The 17,886-nt window shown below is 43.7% G+C and overlaps 1 protein-coding gene across 1 annotated transcript in view; it reads right to left on the bottom strand.

Moving 5' to 3' along the window:
* Nucleotides 1-10,549, bottom strand: part of UBE2J1 (ubiquitin conjugating enzyme E2 J1) — a 29,511-nt gene extending 18,962 nt beyond the window's left edge. The window contains exons 1-2 of the mRNA XM_039232184.1: nt 10,203-10,549; nt 918-991 (exon numbers count right to left, since the gene is read on the bottom strand). Of these exons, the coding sequence (XP_039088115.1) occupies nt 918-991; nt 10,203-10,233 (105 nt within the window). The 5' untranslated portion in view covers nt 10,234-10,549. The remainder of the gene's footprint in view (nt 1-917; nt 992-10,202) is intronic.
* Between the last annotated feature and the right edge of the window lie 7,337 nt (nt 10,550-17,886).

Raw genomic sequence — 17,886 nt, 5'->3', positions numbered from 1 at the left:
CCGCGAGTACATGACCCAAGCAAAAGTCGTACGCTTAACCGACTAAGCCACCCAGGCGCCCCTGGAATAGTTTCTAATGCACAAAATGTCTCAAGTATAAAAGTTATAAATGAAAGCTATTAAATCTAGTTTTCATGTCCCACAAGAATCAAGTAATATTAAGTAGTCAGTAATATTAATAAATATGCTGTCAATATCATCTTAGAGTTCTCAAGTACTTTATATCTTACAGTGTGCAAATTAAAATTACATTTTATTCTCACTATTATCATGGAAATCAGACTAAGCACATGTAAATACAGATGGGAAGACTAAAAAGAGAGAGAGATGTTTGTGCAAAAAGCCCAGACTAACTGCAGAGGCCCCTCAAGGAGCCAGGTTTTTCAAACTGTAAAGAGTTTGAGGTTCTTTCCATTCCTCCTCCTTCCCTCACTCTCAAAACCTAAAACCAATTTAGAATCTGAGACCATTTTACAGAAACCAGAAATGTGCTCCTAAAATGTCAGATTCTGAATGGCTAATGAAATAAATACTGAGAAAATACAGGAAGTAAAATATGTCAATAAACCACATCAAACACATCTGTACTGACTCAAAGCAATGAAAAAACAATTTTAAGAAATTAGTTTAAAATATTAAAGTATTGGGGCACCTGGGTGGCTCAGTTGGGTAAGCATCTGACTTTGGCTTAGGTCATACTTTCACAGTGTGGGTTTGAACCCTGCATCAGGGTCTCTACTTTCAGTGCAAAGCCCACTTTCAATCTTCTGTCTCCCTTTCTCTCTGCCCTGCCCTCACCTTGCACATGCTCTCTCACTCTCAAACATAAACATCTTAAAAAATAATAAAATCTTTAAATGAAAACAAATTACTAAAGCATTAAAATCCACACGTAAGAGATGGAGATAGAAACTTACCTCTAATGGCTGTGCATGGTAATGATCTGTCGGATCTTTCAATTCTGCTGCTTCTTTCATTAAACGTTTAACAGCTAAAATAAAATTCATAAGATTGAGACATTTAAAATATACTTTTCCAAAAGATTAGCACAGATTCACAAACCTAATGAAAAAGTTCCTATTTCAATAAAAACTGTACAGAGGACTAGTTCAACTGGGTATATGGTAAAAACTTAATTATGGGATAATGGTAATAATCAGAGAGGGGACAGACATGGCATTAGAAGAGTTATATATTAAATTAAGTATTTAGGGCAGTCTCATAAAGACACTATTTTTATTTAATAAGCACTTTCATAAACATTAACTCATGTAATCCTCAAAACAATGGGGTACCTGGTAGCTCAGTTGGTTAAGCATCTGACTTTTGATTTTGGCTCAGGTCATGATCTCATATGGAGCCCCACATTGAGGTCCTCGCTGATAGAGTGGAATCTGCTTGGGATCCTCTCTCTCCCTCTCTCTCTCTGCCCCTCCCCCTGCTAGTGTGCACCACCTCTCTCTCTCTCAAAATGAATAAGTAAACTTTTCACTAAATTCCATTTTCCAGACAAAGAAACTGAAACATGGAGAGATTATATAACTTGTCCAGGTTCAGACAGCTAGTCAATGACAGCTGGAATTCTAACACAGGCACTCCAACTCTATCTTGTTAAAATGTCTATATTAACAAAAATGTGCCCTCTGCAATTCATGCTCATGAACAGCAGACCCTGTGTCCTCCTATACAGGGAGGATATCCTTTACCTCTTGGGAATTTTTACCTACTATCTTGCATTACTATAAATAGGACTGTTCCCAGAGGTCACTGACCGAATCTCCATAGCTCTAACTGAATTCTTTTTTTTTTTTTTAAGGTATGCTCCAATGCTCATGCCCAATGCCAGACCCTGACTAATATCAAGAGTCACATGCTCTACCAATCGAGCCAGCTAGGTACCCCTTGCATTCCTTTTTGAAAAGACTCTTCGGCTTACTTAAAACCTCCAATCGACTGACCCTATAAATTTCTGTAACCACCTATATCTATATTCACATCCTTCTTTATCCATACATCAGGCTCTTAGGAGTTCCTCTTTCATACACCCCTAAAATGCAATTCTAGCTGACCCAACCCAACCATCTTCTTATTTGGTATCTATACCCAAACAGCTGAGCATTACTCCAGGGGAGGGTAAAAAAAAGTCACAGATGCAGGCACACTGATGCCATGATAGAGTTATTACTGACAACCTCCACCAGGACACAATGCCACCCAACATTCCTGAACTTCTCTGGTAAGCCAAGCAGCCCACTCCAACTAGTACCCCAGGACTATTTCACACCTGTTTACTCCTCATCTCTGCTTTCACCTCTTGCAGTTGATGGCACAGCCTTTTACTTCCATGATAAATGACTGCCAGCAGCCTATCACAACCTACAATCCTACCTGTACCTGTACCCTCCTTCCTTCCCTACTGGTTCTCAAAGGTCAACCCTTTGATCCCAGCCCCTCAAACCTCAAGCTGTAGGTGCTAAGAAAATGTCAGGATACTGGTATAGGACAGTAGAGCCAGGAAAAAACCAGGTAGCCCAATGCTCCCCAAAATTCTGCTTGAAAACCAACTGATATAGTGGCAACTGAGTGGCTCAGTTAGTTAGGTGTCTGACTTCGGCTCAGGTCATGATCTCACCATTCATGGGTTCAAGCCCAGCGTCAGGTTCTGTGCTGACAACTGGGAGCCTGAAGCCTCCTTCAGATTCTGTGTCTCCCTCTCTCTCTGTCCCTCCCTCACTCGCAGTCTGAGTGTGTGTGTGTGTGTGTGTGTGTGTGTGTGTGTGTGTCCCTCTCTCAAAAATAAATAAACATTAAAAAAAAAATCTGAAAACCAACTGATGTAGTTCAATGTGCTGTAAGAGAAGTTATGTACCAGGTGGGCACCTAACCTGACAGCAGACAGAAGAGAAAAGGGCTCAGGCAGGCACTGACATCTGAAAGAAAGACAGTGGGAATTATGCATGGGTATGAATAGGCAGAGGAAACAATAAAAGTAAAATGCATGGAATGTATAGGTATGGAATGAAAGAGGTTAACTGAGCAGACCTCCCACACACATACAACCAAACAGTTCAGTATGTATCAGGACTTCTACATAAAATTTCCTTTTAATCAAGGTTCCCGAGTGGGGGAAAAAGTTCTGCACTCACTATCCTACTCCACAATTATTCATTTTTTTCTATCTCCTACACCAAACTCGGTCCCTGTAGGCACAGGCTGTTCAGTTGATCAAAGTATTTGAACATCAAATAGTTACTGAGTTCATATTAGATGTTACAACTGCAACCAAAATAATATAGTTTTGGTTATCAAGGAGCTTATAGTCTTGGGGCAGGCGGTGGAGGGGGGAGACAGGAAGTCAAAGAATTGAACAAAGCCTAGTGTCTCGAACATGGGGGGAAATGTATCTCAAGATGCACATACATGTTTCTAATCTAGTATTAGTCATGGTCCTCAGCTTGCAATACTGCTCCCACACCCACTCCCCATCTAGACTGGCTTTAAGCAACTTCCTTAGGAATGTCTCCCAGACACCTTCCCTTGTACACCCCCAGGAATGACTAGAGATTCCCGTCTGGATAGAAAAAAATCTCTGAGGAGTCCTGGAAGGGGAGTCGAGACGAGAAACACTCTCTAAGTTAGTTATCCTAATGGTCAGTCCTGTTTGGCAGCCACTACCCTAGAAACTAGGTTGAGACTCCTTGCTGTAAGCCCTAACACACTATGCTGTATGTTATCTTTTATAAAGTTCATCTCACTTGTAATTACTTAACACCTGTCTTTGCTGTGAAACAGCTTCTTTCCCTGCAGGCTCCTCAGGGCTTAGGACACAGTAAATACTCAAATATTAGTTTAACTGAATTTTACTATCAATCTCCCAAAAAAATCTTTCCAAGCATCTGATTAAAAGCAATGGCTTTCAAACTTATTTGACAAGAAGATGAAATCCTTTGTTCTAAAAAAAGCTTACTGAGAACCTCACTATATACAACACGTAACAGAGCTGTTTTGGTTGGGCATGGAGGGGCCTTCAAGCTATTTACACCGTTCAGCCTAGTCTATCGAAGGGGGCCATTGAACAAGGACTGAAAAACCTTGGCTTAAAGCCACATAAAAATATCATTCTTTCAAATTAATATTATTAGATATAAATAAAATCATGGAAGCTGCTGCTATGAAGTTAATTTATTTGGCTGCTGTCAGCAATCAAAGATGCCACGGAGATTGTTTTTTCTTCATTTCTCATCAGCTGGCTGAATGGTTAAGCTGAAGTCTGCTTTAGGTCATTGCAAACCCTTTCCACATTTTCTCTGCCTCTCCGCCACTCAGTTCAGTTCAACAGGAAAGAAAAAAAAATAAACACCTAGTAGTACCTGGATATTATGAGAGATGTAAGAAAGGGTCAGAGTTGAATTAATGTACTTAAAGGAACAATCATTTGCTCGATAACTAAACATGCTGATTTTAGTAGTTCACAGGCCACACAGGCACATACCATGAGAGAGCTAAAGCCATGTAGCCAAACAGAAGGTAATATTAGTCCAGTGTTTTCATAATCTTTTTTTTTTTTCTGAAATTACATTACATATATTATAAATGCCCTGGTGTGAAGAATGTGGACTCTGACTTAGAGCTGCATTAAACTTCTGGCTCCTATATTCTGTCACTCTAAATCCTTAAATAAATCACTTAATCTTATTCTGCCTCAATATTCGTATCTGTCAAATGGGAGTCAATAATATCTTCACGTAATTCTCTTTTCCTTCCCCTCCCCCTCCTCTTCCCCAGGTCACAAGTTACCGTCAGAAATAGACTGGGATGTAAGGCCCTCTCAAAATTCTCCCTGGTTCAAAACCAGACAATGAGGGGGCACCTGGGGGGCTCAGTCAGTTAAGTGGCTGACTTCAGCTCAGGTCATGATCTTGCAGTTCGTGAGTTTGAGCCCTGCATTGGGTTCTGTGCTGACACCTCGGAGCCTGGAGCCGTCTTCGGATTGCGTCTCCCTCTCTCTCTTTGCCCCTTCCCTGCTCATGCTCTGTCTCTCTCCCTCTCTCAAAAATAAACATTAAAAAATGTTTTTTAAAAAACAACAAACAATGAGCATATATAGTGGGCCTCATGGCATGGCTCCCTGGTTCCCAAGGAGAAATATCACTATGGGATAGTCAAGTTTCAAAGTACTGCCTGGCAACTAGGTCTAGAACATGGCCTGCCACTCCTGATAATCCATCTCTTGCTACCACATACATAGAAAACTTTTTCCGACCAGATCCTCTGTTACCTCTTTGCAAGGTTATTCAAGGAATTCTCCTACCGTGGGTGAGATAAGATGTGCCAGGGAAGGAAAGGAGATAGGGAACACCTGCATGCCTTTTCTTGTTCTTTTTTATGGAGGCCACAGGATCACACTGGATCCAAGCTCTAGGCTCCATGGGCCTAGGCATTAGCAATCTTCACATACACAGGCTCCACCTCCCTATGCTTACATTGGGCTTTGGAGACAAACCTCCAGCTAAAGGGATCTTTTACAGGTCACTGTCTCTCAAACATCTATTTCTCCTAGAAAGCAAATATCTTGGACTCCTGGATGGCTCAGTTGGTTAAGCACCTGACTTTAGCTCAGATCATGATATTGCGGCTCATGGGTTCAAGCCCTGTGTCAGGCTCTGTGCTGACAGCTCAGAGCCTGAAGCTACTTCAAGTTCTGTGTCTCCCTCTCTCTCTTCCCCTCCCCAGGTCACACTCTGTCTCTCTCTCAAAAAATAAATAAACATTTAAAAAATTTTTTAAAAGAAAGAAAGCAAATATCTAAACATAATCAATCTCCAAAGCATGGCTAAAATGCAGAAGGCGGGTATATTGGGAATACGAACCCAATGTCTGCTCCCCAAGTGCCTCTTCCTGCTCCCATAATGAAGGCACTTAAACACATGTTTAAAGACTAGTGTTTCTGTCCAGAAAGACCCTACAAAGGTATCCACTCAACAAACATTTAAAGAATGTCTGAGTGATAGAGACCAAATAACCAAGACTTGTTTCTTGCCTTCAAAAAACTCATAGTGAGAAAGATATGAAAACAATTACAATACAAACACTGACCAAATATGTACAAATATAGAGACTAGCTTATAGTCTACCTGTCTGCTTAGGGTAGCTGGACAAGGCTGAAGAATAGGAATTTCCGATGGATTATGGGGAAGCCATTCCAAATAGAACTTCCAATAGGGACCAAGCCATACAAGTGAGAAGAGCAGCTCTATCTGGATAGTCACTTGGGCAAAATGGATAGATGCCAAAATGCAAAGAAGAAAAATAAAAAAAGCAAAGGAACACAGTTGTAGTAGTCTCGGCTAGGTTGGTGAGAAAGGCAAGGATCAAATCGTGAGTAGCCGTGTGATTAAGCTGAACACTTTAACTCTGAATTTTATCCATAGCTATTAGAAAGACACTGAAAAAATTTTCAATTTGAGGACTGATCTCATCAGTTTTGTTTTTTGTTTTACTGGATATGATGACAAAAATGACTGAATAGATAAATGTGTGTGTGTGTGTTGTGTGTGTGTGTCTAAGTGTGCGTGTGTGTGTGGTATTCATTACAGGGTAGAGAGTAGACTAAAGAGTAGGCCAAGAGATCAAAGATGATTCCCATGGGTGCCTAGTTGCTGTCAATCCCTAGAATAAGGGATGAGGGGACTGGGGAAAGAGAGTTAAATGATGAGTTGGGGTTTTTATTACCTCCCAGAGATTCTTCTCAGTGTGTGGGAAATCTGGGTGAAGATGTTAAATCATCAGGAATTCCATGTATGCTACGGCCTAGGAGAAGGGCTGAAGTGGACATTAAAGCTTGAGAATAATTAGCATGAAGGTGCAGCCAACACTAAGGGCATATGGATGGAACAGCTCCCAGGTTTCTGGCACAGACAGTGGGTGCCTTTGCTCCAGTCTCTTATACACCAATCACCTCCTGGACACGCCCACAGGCCCCTTCTGAGGAAAGCTACCACAGAAGGTTCTCTGCACAGGGGTCACACTCCTCTGTACTCTGAGACCCTACCACCATGGCCAGAGCAGGCCCAAAAAGGGATCAGGGAGCCTGATCCAGAGCAACTTCTGAGGGGCTAAGTCAGGCTTATGAAGTAGCTCCACACAGAGCTCTGCTCGAACCACAAGTCCATTCCAGAAAAACCACAAAGAAATAAGTTTCCCCACTTACAAAAGAAACATATGTACTAGCACACTGGCCCTTTACCAGTTATGTCTATTCTCTTAATTGTACAATGCATACCTCTAACACAACTCCACATTAGGAAGAGTTTTATCTCTTACATTGTGAAGTGCTTTTAAACACTCTCTTTCACACATGCATTACTCTAAAAATACCACAGGACTGACTGAGAATAAAACAAAGAAGGAAGCATTTTCACCAGGTCTCCTAGCATTTCGGGGCTTCGCCATGAACTCCAAATGATCCACAGTAACAAAAACAAAAAAAAAAAAAAAAAAAAGATTTAAAAAAAAGATCCCCAATAGAAGCACCTTTGAGGAAATGATACCAAAAACAGGAAGCAATTTATAACACAGCGAGAAGCATGTCCACCAAAGTTCAGCCAGCTGACAGATCATTTTGGAAATGCACAAAATTCCAGAGAATTTTTTTTAAGTTTGTTTGTTTATTTTGAGAGAGGGAGAGCACAAGCATGCAAGCAGGGGAGAGGCAGAAAGAGAGGAAGAGAGAAAACCCAATGAAGGTTCTGTGCTATCAGCGCAGAGCCGGACACGGGGTTTGATCCCATAGACCATGAGATCATGACCTGAGCAGAAATCAAGAGTCAGATGCTTAATGGACTAGCCACCCAGGTGCCCCAAAATTCTGGAGAATTTTAAAAGCTTTTCATAATCTTAAGAATGATAACTTAGCAATGTGTAGACAGTGCAGAGCCTGCTTGGATTCTCTCTCTACCTCTCTCTCTATCCCTCCCCCACTTGCGCTTTCTCTCTCAAAATAAATAAACTTAAAAAAGGAAAGTGAGCAATGTGCTGTTAACAACAATGTCTTGGGATCCACCAGTTCTCCCTTCCAAATTGCATTATTACTCATATTTGCATCATTCTCTGGACACTCCACTAAGTACCTCAGCTGTCCTAAGGAACTTGGTACCATGTGACCAAGGAGTCACCATACTTTTTAATTTTTTAATGTTTGTTTACTTCTTTTTTTTTTAATGTTTTTTATTTATTTCTAGGAGAGAGGGAGAGAGACAGCGTGAGCAGGGGAGAGTCAGAGAGAGAGGGAGTCACAGACTGAAACAGGCTCCAGGCTCTGAGCTGGCAGTCAGCACAGAGCCGGACGCGGGGCTTGAACCCACGAACCGCGAGATCATGACCTAAGCGAAAAGAAAGTCAGACGCTTAACCGACTAAGCCACCCAGGCGCCCCTAATGTTTGTTTATTTCTGAGAGAGAGAAAGAGACAGAGTGTGAGCAGGTGGGGGAGGGGCAGAGAGAGAGGTAGACAAAGAATCTGAAGCAAGCTCTAGGCTCTGAGCTGTCAGCACAAATGCAGGGCTCCAACCCACGAACCGTGATGTCAAAACCTGAGCTGAAATTGGATGCTTAACCGACTCAGCCTCCCAGGTGCCCCCAGAGTAACCATACATCTTTACCCATATAGTTTTATTTAAATCTACAACAATCTAGGGGCGCCTGGGTGGCTTAGTCAGTTGAACGCCTGACTTCAGCTCAGGTCATGATCTCACCCTTCATGGGTTCGAACCCCGCATCGGGCTCTGTGCTGACAGCTCAGAGCCTGGAGCCTGCTTCATATTCTGTGTCTCCCTCTCTCTCTGCCCCCCCCCCCCCGAATGGATGAATGAATGATGAATAATAAATAATCTACAATAATCTAAGCAATTGAAGCATTCTACCATCTAACCTTAAAACAGACCAAAGTTTTCTTTCCCTCTTTCCCTTTTTTCCCCCTCTAGTGTTCTTAAGAGATGAGCAAGGGGAGCCATTAACCCACTAAAATTGAACTGTATAAATGTATCTCTTGGAAAGCCCATAGCCTTCACTAGGTTTTTAAAGGAGTCTATGGGCCCGTACATGTTATGACACACCTGGTCACCTAAGAACATTTCTCAGCCTGAAAGCACTCAAGCTAACAAAGCTCTGTTCAATCAATATCCTCAGGCTTTTCTGGAGTTTCTACATATTAAGTATTTTTTAAAAAGCAAAGATTCACAAGGTCCGCTCTTTCCATAAGGATGCTAATCTTACTGACTGCTACTGCAAAGATGCTTTCTTGTAATGAAAAAGTCAGCAGCAGTAATATTTGGCCAAACCACCACTAATATTCTGGGATTATCATTTAGAGCTGAACTGTGGAGTTTGTCCCTCCTGACAAATTTACCAAGGTACGTATAGAATAAATACCATTTACAGACCCTACTGGTTCATTTCCAGCCTGCCTTAACAAGAGAGAGCTGTTTGATTTTTGTGCATCTTTACAATGCACCAGAAAAGAACTTGAGGCTAAGACTGTTTGGACTGTTTTGTAAATGAAACAGGGGCAGTAAATGCAGAAAAATAAATCATTACGACCGAACTTAGATATATATCATGTTAGTCGGCATGGCAAAAATCATGGTTAGCTCTAAAGGCATGGGTCATCTAACTAGTTTTCTTAGCTCTTTGGTTAGTTGGTTTAATACAGAGTATTTCCTCTAAGTCTTTAATTCTATTTGCCCCAAATGCTGCAAAGGCAATATTTAAACCACCAAATCTTCACATGTAAATGAGTGAAACAGCTAATAAAAGTCTGGTGGCAGCACGGAAGGATAACGACGGTCGGTGTTCAGGATGCAGGTACGGCAATAACCACGGACATCATCTTCACATCTGTTCTCAGACATGAGTTTATGACCCAGCACTCCGCAACCCACAAGAGGAAAGGGACAGCCCAGGTGCTGCGGAGAACCGGCCAGTCCCCAGGACTGGCGGCCGCTGCCCGCCCAGTGCCCGCCCGGCCGCCCCGCGGCCTGCACCATCCCGGCAGCCGGCGGTCTCGCGTAGAGCGCGAAACCCGGGGCGGAGCCGCGAGTGGCGGCGGACGCGAGGGAACCGCAGCGCCCGGCCCGGGAGTCCGGGGTCACTCCGCCCTCCCCGGCCCACCGGCCGGCGCCGCCCACCGCCTCCAGCCCTGCTCACCCGGGCTCTTCAGGTTGTAGCGGGTCTCCATGACGGGTCGCCGGCCCGGCTCTGGCCTCCCGGCCCGCCGCCTCCGCCTTTCCGCGCTGCCGCCGGCGGGAGGAAGCGCGGCTCGGGCCGATTGGGCCAGACGGAGGGAGCCTCCGCAGACGCCGCCCAGCCCCGGCCCGGACTGCAGGCGGCGGGGTGAGCGTGCGGGCGGGGCGCGGGCTTCGCGATGGCGCCGCCTCCTCCGCGGCTCCCCGCCTCCCTGAGGGCCGGGCAGGCGCCGGCGCCGGCCGGGGCGTTGCTGAACCGGGCGCCCGGGCTGGAGGTAAACCTTCTCGTCTGGCCGCAGGCCCAACCCGGCCGCCCGGCCTGCGTCACCCGCCCTCGCCCGGGTTTTGTGAAGTTGCCCTGACGTGGCGGTCGCTTCGTGGCGGTCGGTCGGCTCCGGCGTCCGTCACTGCGCGGTCGCCGCTGGTCCCGCGGAGCACGCTCCGGGACCTGCAAAAGCGGACGGCGCGCTCGTCTCCCCCTCGCCCGGGCCCAGCGGAGGCCGACCTTTCGCCGGGCCTGTCCGGGGTCCCCCGGCGCCGGCGGGAATTACCGCAGAGCGGCGCGGCCCTACTCGCTGCCGGTGGGCTCCTGGACCCCGGGGCCCGAGAGTCCAGAGGGGCCGCGGCTCCGGCAGCCCGCGCGCTGCACCGCCGGGTCTGCGATCCAGTAGCTCCTGCGAGTGGGAACAGTTAACATGCGGAAGGGAAAATCCAGTGATAAGGAAACGGAGTAGGATTTTTAGAACAAATTTTTTTTAGATAATGTGGTTAGGTGCAAGAGACTTTTAAGCATTTCTATGATTATAAATAGTTATAACTTGCCAAATAAAACGAAGGGAATTGCACTGAATTTGGGGGGGAAGTATAGAGAGACATAAAGTTGAACCCAGAGGACCCAGTTCCTGCTTCACTTTGGAAAAAATGGGATTGGGAGAAAGGGGGGGGTGGGTTCTTGAAGGCTTAAAGGAGGGACGAGAATTTAGGAAAGGGAGGTATTGGCAGGGTAGGGAGCATGAGAGAGGGAAGGAAGGAATTCTAGGTGAGATGAAGAAGGGTTAATCCGGCTGGCCAAGTTCTATTTTGTTATATAAAGAATTGTGCCAGCAACCTTTTGTAAAGAGTGAAATAGGGAAGGGAAGAAATGGAGGCTATCTAAATAAAATTAGATGGTATCTTTCAAGCCATTCCATGTTGTTGTTTTCTGAAAAGTAAAGGGATAATCAGATTGACTGAGACATGCAGACCAGACCAAACCCTAATGTTCTGCTTCGTTCATTTATTCATTCTTCGTTGTTAAATCTTCAGATTGTCCTAACGCTTGACGGTTTTGCAAAAGCCTGCGGTTTGTGCTATAGGCCTCACAGTGAAGAGGCTTGTGAAACAGGTATTATTCCCGTCCGAAAGCTAAGGAAACAGAATTCTGGAAGCATCAGGAAGCTTTCGGTTATTCAGCCTTCAAGTCAGTCAGATTCTGAATGCTGTAGTCTCTGGGGCTCTCCTTTTCTTCCTCTGCACCAAGAAGGGGATATTTTTCTTTTCTTTCTTTCTTTCTTTTTTTTTTTTTTTATATATTTTTTTTTTATTTATTTCTAGGAGAGAGAGTAACAGCGTGAGCAGCGGAGGGTCAGAGAGAGAGGGAGTCACAGACTGAAGCAGGCTCCAGGCTCTGAGCTGGCAGTCAGCACAGAGCCCGACGCGGGGCTCGAACCCACAAACCGCGAGATCATGACCTAAGCGAAAGTCGGACGCTTAACCGACTAAGCCACCCAGGCGCCCCTCTTTTCTTTCTTTTTAAAAGATACCACCACCTAGTCTGCTCCTTAGTGCTGTAAGGGTTCAAGCTCCCCCAGAATGTGCCACTTGGAATATGGATTATTTTGAGTTGAAGGTACTGGAGACCCTTCAAGCTGAAGGGAAACTTTGTTCGCTCTCTTAACCACGTAGAATCTAAATTGGGGGTATTTCCCAGAAAGAGGATTATTACCAGAGATAAATTTTATCTGAGTGACCCATCTGTATTGCAGAGCAAACATCTAATAACCAAACATTTGTTCTCCCCATTGCCCTGTGAGGTGCATTCCTTTCCTCTGAAGTTCCCCTACCCCTTCTCCTTAGTTTAGGGTGACATGTAGACCTCATTTTGCCTGACTTTGGGGTCTCCATGTTTCTGTGGATTCCCTGTATGTACTCTGGTAAATTTTATTTCCCCCTGTTTATCTGTCTCATGTCAGTTTGATTCTTAATGCAACTAGAGGGACCTTGAAGGGAGCAGGAGTTCTTGCTCCCTGAAAAGGGACGAAGAATTCTTGCTCCTCAACAGGTTTCTTTCCTCCACCAGACTGGCTCCATAGGGATTATAATCCCTCCTTCCTTGGTTAAAAGCAAACACAGTTTATTCTGACAGTTTAGTTAATGGCTCATGTTAAAGTTATTAAACTTATTGCAAGAGCAAAGACCTCTAGCAAGCCATTTGAAAGATTTCTCTCAGCAGAGACATTTATGGAGAAAGGAGTATTTATTTAGAACCACTTTTGTTCCCCTATATAGTTCCTCTTTTCCTTAGATAGTACAGAAGTCCTTCAAAGTGCAGGTCCACCACTCATCTTCATTTGCATCCTGGGAGCAAGGCCGGGACTATTCTGAGTATCTACTGTGTATGGGGCCTAGTATTGGGCACTTGACATACATCAACTCATTTATTCTTCATAACAATACTGACAGCAGCATAGTTTTTTTATACCCATTTTACTGATGAAGACAGTTGAGGTCTCAGAAAAATGAGCAATTTTTTAAAATTTATTTTTGAGAGAGTCAGAGCACGAGCAGGGGAGGGAAGGGGCAGAGAGAGAGGGAGACATAGAATCCGAAGCAGTCTCCAGGCTCTGAGCTGTCAGCACAGAGCCCAACACAGGGCTTGAACTCACGAACCATGAGATCATGACCTGAACCGAAGTCAGACGCTTAACCGACTGAGTCACCCAGGCACCATGAGCAATTTTTTTTAAAGTAATCTCTATACCCAACATGGGGCTCAAACTCACAACCTAAGATCAGGAGTTGTATGCTGTACTGACTGAGCTAGCCTGGCCCCCCCCCAAAGCAGTTTACTTTATTTCTCAGTTTTTTTCACTACATTATAAGTTCTTAGAATTCTGACGTATCTTTTTTATCATATTAGAAACAAATTTTAGATTTTTATTTATTTCTTGATTTGAATATTTTGAAATCTTAAAAAGTTTCATTGTCTTGTCCAAGGCTGCTTATCTAGTAAGTGGAAGAACCCTGATTCAAGTCCAGGCCTTCTAGTATGAAACCTGGATTGTTTTTGCTACCCTAGAAAGGAATCAGGCTGTTTTGTGTCATGCAAGGTCTTTTTGCCCACCATTTGGAAGCGAAAATGCTTGGGCCTTCTGGGTGGTTGAGCGGCTAACTCTTGATTTCGGCTCAGGTCATGATCTCAATTTGTGGGATCAAGCCCTGTGTCGGGCTCCATACTGACAGTGTGGGGCCTGCCTGGGATTCTCTCTTTCCTGTCTCTACCCCTCCCCTGCTCCCAAGTGTGTTTTCTCTCTCTCTCTTTCTCAAAATAAACATTTTTTAAAAAGGGTTTTCCCGTTAAAAAGCAAAGAAGCAATAATTACAGTAGGAAACACCTATTTGCAACATTATTAAAATCATTTTTACTGTGGCTTTCTTTAAAATAACACTTTTTTGGAGACCCAGTTTGCTACCATAGTTTTGAATTATCTGACATCTTCCCCCAATTTATAGTTCTTGATATTAGAAATGAGGAAGAAGAAACCTGCTTAGTATGTAGTTTTGCTTTATTTACATGGATTGCATTTCTTTGGGTTTTTTTTTTTTTCCCATAATAAAGTTGTTTTCGTTTTTTAAAATTATTGGGGCACCTGGGTGACTTAGTCAGTTAAGCATCTGACTTCAGCTCAGGTCATGATCTCATGGTCAGTGAGATTGAGCCCTGCATTGGGCTCTGTGCTATCAGCTCAGAGTCTGGAGCCTACCTTGGATTCTGTTTCTCCCTCTCTCTTTATCTACCCCTGCCCCACTTACACTCTGTCTCTCAAAAATACAAAAATGAAAAAAATTTTAAAATTATTTCTTTAATCTCCACACCCAACATGTGGCTCAAACTCGCAACCCTGAGACTGAGTCTCACACTCTTTGACTGAATCAGCCAGATGCCCCTCATGATATAGATGCCTTTAAAACTAAAAGCAAAAATTACAGTACTCATATTCCTTACTCCCTAGTTCTGATAAACTGGCAAGTTTAACAAGAGATATTTCATCTTCTAATCTTAGCTATTAAGGAAACACCTGCTACTAAAATAAACCTAGTTATTTAGGTACTTTGTGATATGCCAGCAGCTGTGTCTTCTCCCTCCCTCCCTCCTCCTGGGTCCTCTCCTGATCACTCTTCAGGACAGAGGGATGCTGTCCCTCTGCCCCTCTGTTGATGCCTTTTTTCTCACGGCCCTACCCTGCTGCACTAGTCTGTCCTTCTCTGACCCTTTGTAGGCACCTGCTGATGGAAGAAACTTGGTCATCTACAAACTCGCCTGATCAGCTTAGAACTCTGCTATCTACCTTGAGAGCAGTTTCAGTTTCTATTCATTGGGAAATTGCAAAATGGCAAAAAATTACTTTGAGTTGAATTGTTTTAAACAAATTTGTGTTTTCTTCACCACTGTTGCATCCACAATCTTCCAAAAAAATCATAGTTCATAAAGATGTGAAACCTTCTTCAGTCTATAGACAATGCTCAGTGCACGCAAATTACAAAACTTCTTAGAGAAATTCTGTAGCCATCCAAGGCATTTCGGGAATATGATTAACATCTTTAGAATAAACAACTCTATGCTGCTTCCCATTAAAATCCAGCTTACAAGCTTTAAGTAACAGCCAAGTCATCATCTTCTATGAAGCAGTCCTGGACTTCCCTGAAGTCTATCTTTTTAGCACAAAATAACCAAAAGGTATACTGTACTCCATCTACCTTCTAGCGTCTTGTGAGAGAACAGCTGGGCCAGTCTGACTTCCCTGGAAGCTGACGTTAGGTTTAGGTGCAGATCTTTTTAAACGGAAATACATAGCAAATATGGCAGAATAGAAAGTACAGTTTTTCCAAGATACCATTCTTCAGAAAAAAAGAGTTGCCTTACATTTTTGTCTATACTTGGTCTTCTTTGAACAAAGTACTCTTCAGGAAGACAATGTGTCTTGAAAGGGCCTCAAGCAATGGTGGTTTTCTAATAAGGGTCACCTAAAAAATAATGGAAAGGAGGTGACCACGGTCGCCTGTAGAAGTCTGGGACAAGTCTGGAGTTCATTCCTGGTTCCTGACTACTTGATGAAGGTGGGGCATTACAGTCCTGAGCTCTCTGCAAGGCCAGAGGCAAGCAACAACTGGGCAGCTGTCACAGGGACTTAGGCAATAATGGAAGGTGGAAGCAACCAGAATCCGCTTGTGGGAGCAGGAATGGAATTCTCCACACAGCTGGTGAGGGGAAGTGTTGGGGGCAAGACCTCCTGTCCCCTTCAATGTCCTTCTGGCTGAACTAAGAATCAAATTGACATGAGACAGATAAACAGGAGAAAATCAAATATAATAGCGTATGTACAGGGCAGCCACACAGACATGGTAACTCCAAAGTCAGGCAAGATGAGTTCTGTATGTCCTTCTGAACTAGGGAGAAGTGGGTAGAGATCTGGGACTTCAAGGGAAGAATGCACTTCACAGGGCAATAAAAAGTAAAGCAGATGTTTGGTAATAAAATGTTTGCCCTACCATACAGATGTGTCACTCAGATAAAAATTATCTCTGCTAATTATCCTTATTCTAGGACATGCCCCCAATTTAGATTCTTCTCTGCGGTTAAGGAAAGGGCAGAAGTTACTCTTGAGCCTGCAAGGTCTTGATTGCCTTCAGCTCAGTCTTCACACAAGAGTGGCCCATCCCATCTTGGGATGGCCTGTGTTAGCATGGAAGAAACAGGTCTTAATTGGATCACTGTAGTTGGCCATTCAAGGGAAGGGTCTTAGTTTTTTTTTTTTTTTTTTTTTTTTTACTCAGTTTTGGGAAACTAGAAAGATCCTCCTTGCCCCAGCAGCAGACTAGTAAGTTTGAAGAAGCAGGGTAGTCAAGACCTCAGGCAGCCGGACACTAGTTAATGCCCTCCTCCACCCTGAGTATAGCAGCAGATCAAGTCCCTTTCATGGGGAAGGGCCTTGCCCACTTGCTTCTTGGGCGTCTCAAAATAGTACAAAAGTGGCAAAACTTGTGCAGCCTCGATACTGGATAATACCAGTGTCATCTGATTTAACAAAGGACCTCATAGAAGTTAGATACAAATTCATTGAGTCCCTAACCTCCCAGTAAAGTTAACTATTTACTATAGTCAAGGATAGTCTACAGTAAATGATGATCCTGCCAGAATGGCAGCCTCCTAGATCCCCCACAACCCAACATTCAAAACATCCAAGGAATAAGCTTGACAATTAACTAAGGAAAGAAACAACAACAACAACAATCCAAGGGATGGCAATAGAAAGTAGAACTACTCCAGTAAACAGCAGAAAGCCCTGATTAAGTGAAAGGAAAATTTAAGAATTTCCCCTGTTTGCTAAGTTATTAAAATTAACAGAGAGGGAAGGAAAATATTTTAGGCTAGAAAGAAAACCTCAGATATCTCTGATCTGGCCAATGGATTCATTCACTCCAGCAATGCTTTACAAATAGGGCATGCCCCATTAGTGAATTGTGACATCTTTTTCAAAACGGAAAAAATACTAGAATGCATTGCATGTAGAAAGGATAATACTTAATGAGATTTTTTTAAATGTTTATTATTTATTTTTGAGAGAGAGAGAGAGAGAGAGAGACAGAGCACGAGCTAGGGAGAGTCAGAGAGAGAGGGAGACACAGAATCTGAAGCACGCTTCAGGCTCTGAGCTGTCAGCACAGAACCCGATGCGAGGCTCAAACCCAGAAACCATGAGATTATGATCTGAGCCGAAGTCAGATGCTTAACTGACTGAGCCACCCAGGTGTCCCTTCTCTGTGAAATTTTTGAAAAAGTAATATTTATAAGGGGCACCTGGCTGGCTCGGTGGGGAATGTGACTTTTTTTTAATGTTTTCTCTTTGAGAGAAAGAGAGTGCAAGCAGAGGTAAGGGCAGAGAGATGGAGACAGAGGGCTCTGACATTAGAGAGCCAGACATGGGGCTTGAACTCACGAACCACTGAGATCATGACCTGAGCCAAAGTTGGAGGCTTAATCAATTGAGCCACCCAGGTGCCCCAACAGTATGACTCTTGATCTCCAGGTTGTGAGTTGACGTCCCAATTGAATGTAGAGATTACTTATAAACTCTTGGGACACCTGGGTGGCTCAGTCAGTTAATATCTGACTTTGGCTCAGGTCATGATCTTGTGGTTCCTGAGTTCAAGCCCGACATCAGACTCTGCGGACAGGTCAGAGCCTGGAGCCTATTTCAGATTCCTTGTCTCCCTCTCTCTGCCCCTCCCGCTTGTGCTCTCTCTCTTTAAGCATTAAAAATATTAAAAAATAAGCCCTTTAAAAATATAATAAAATCTTTTAAAAAGGAATATTTATAAGTGTATGT

The sequence above is a fragment of the Hyaena hyaena genome, unplaced genomic scaffold (genome assembly GCF_003009895.1).
Source record: "Hyaena hyaena isolate Hyena2069 unplaced genomic scaffold, ASM300989v1 scaffold_66, whole genome shotgun sequence".
NCBI classification, from domain to species: domain Eukaryota; kingdom Metazoa; phylum Chordata; class Mammalia; order Carnivora; family Hyaenidae; genus Hyaena; species Hyaena hyaena.
The sequence above is the reverse complement of the archived record's forward strand: the minus strand, read 5'-3'. Positions and strand labels throughout refer to the sequence as shown.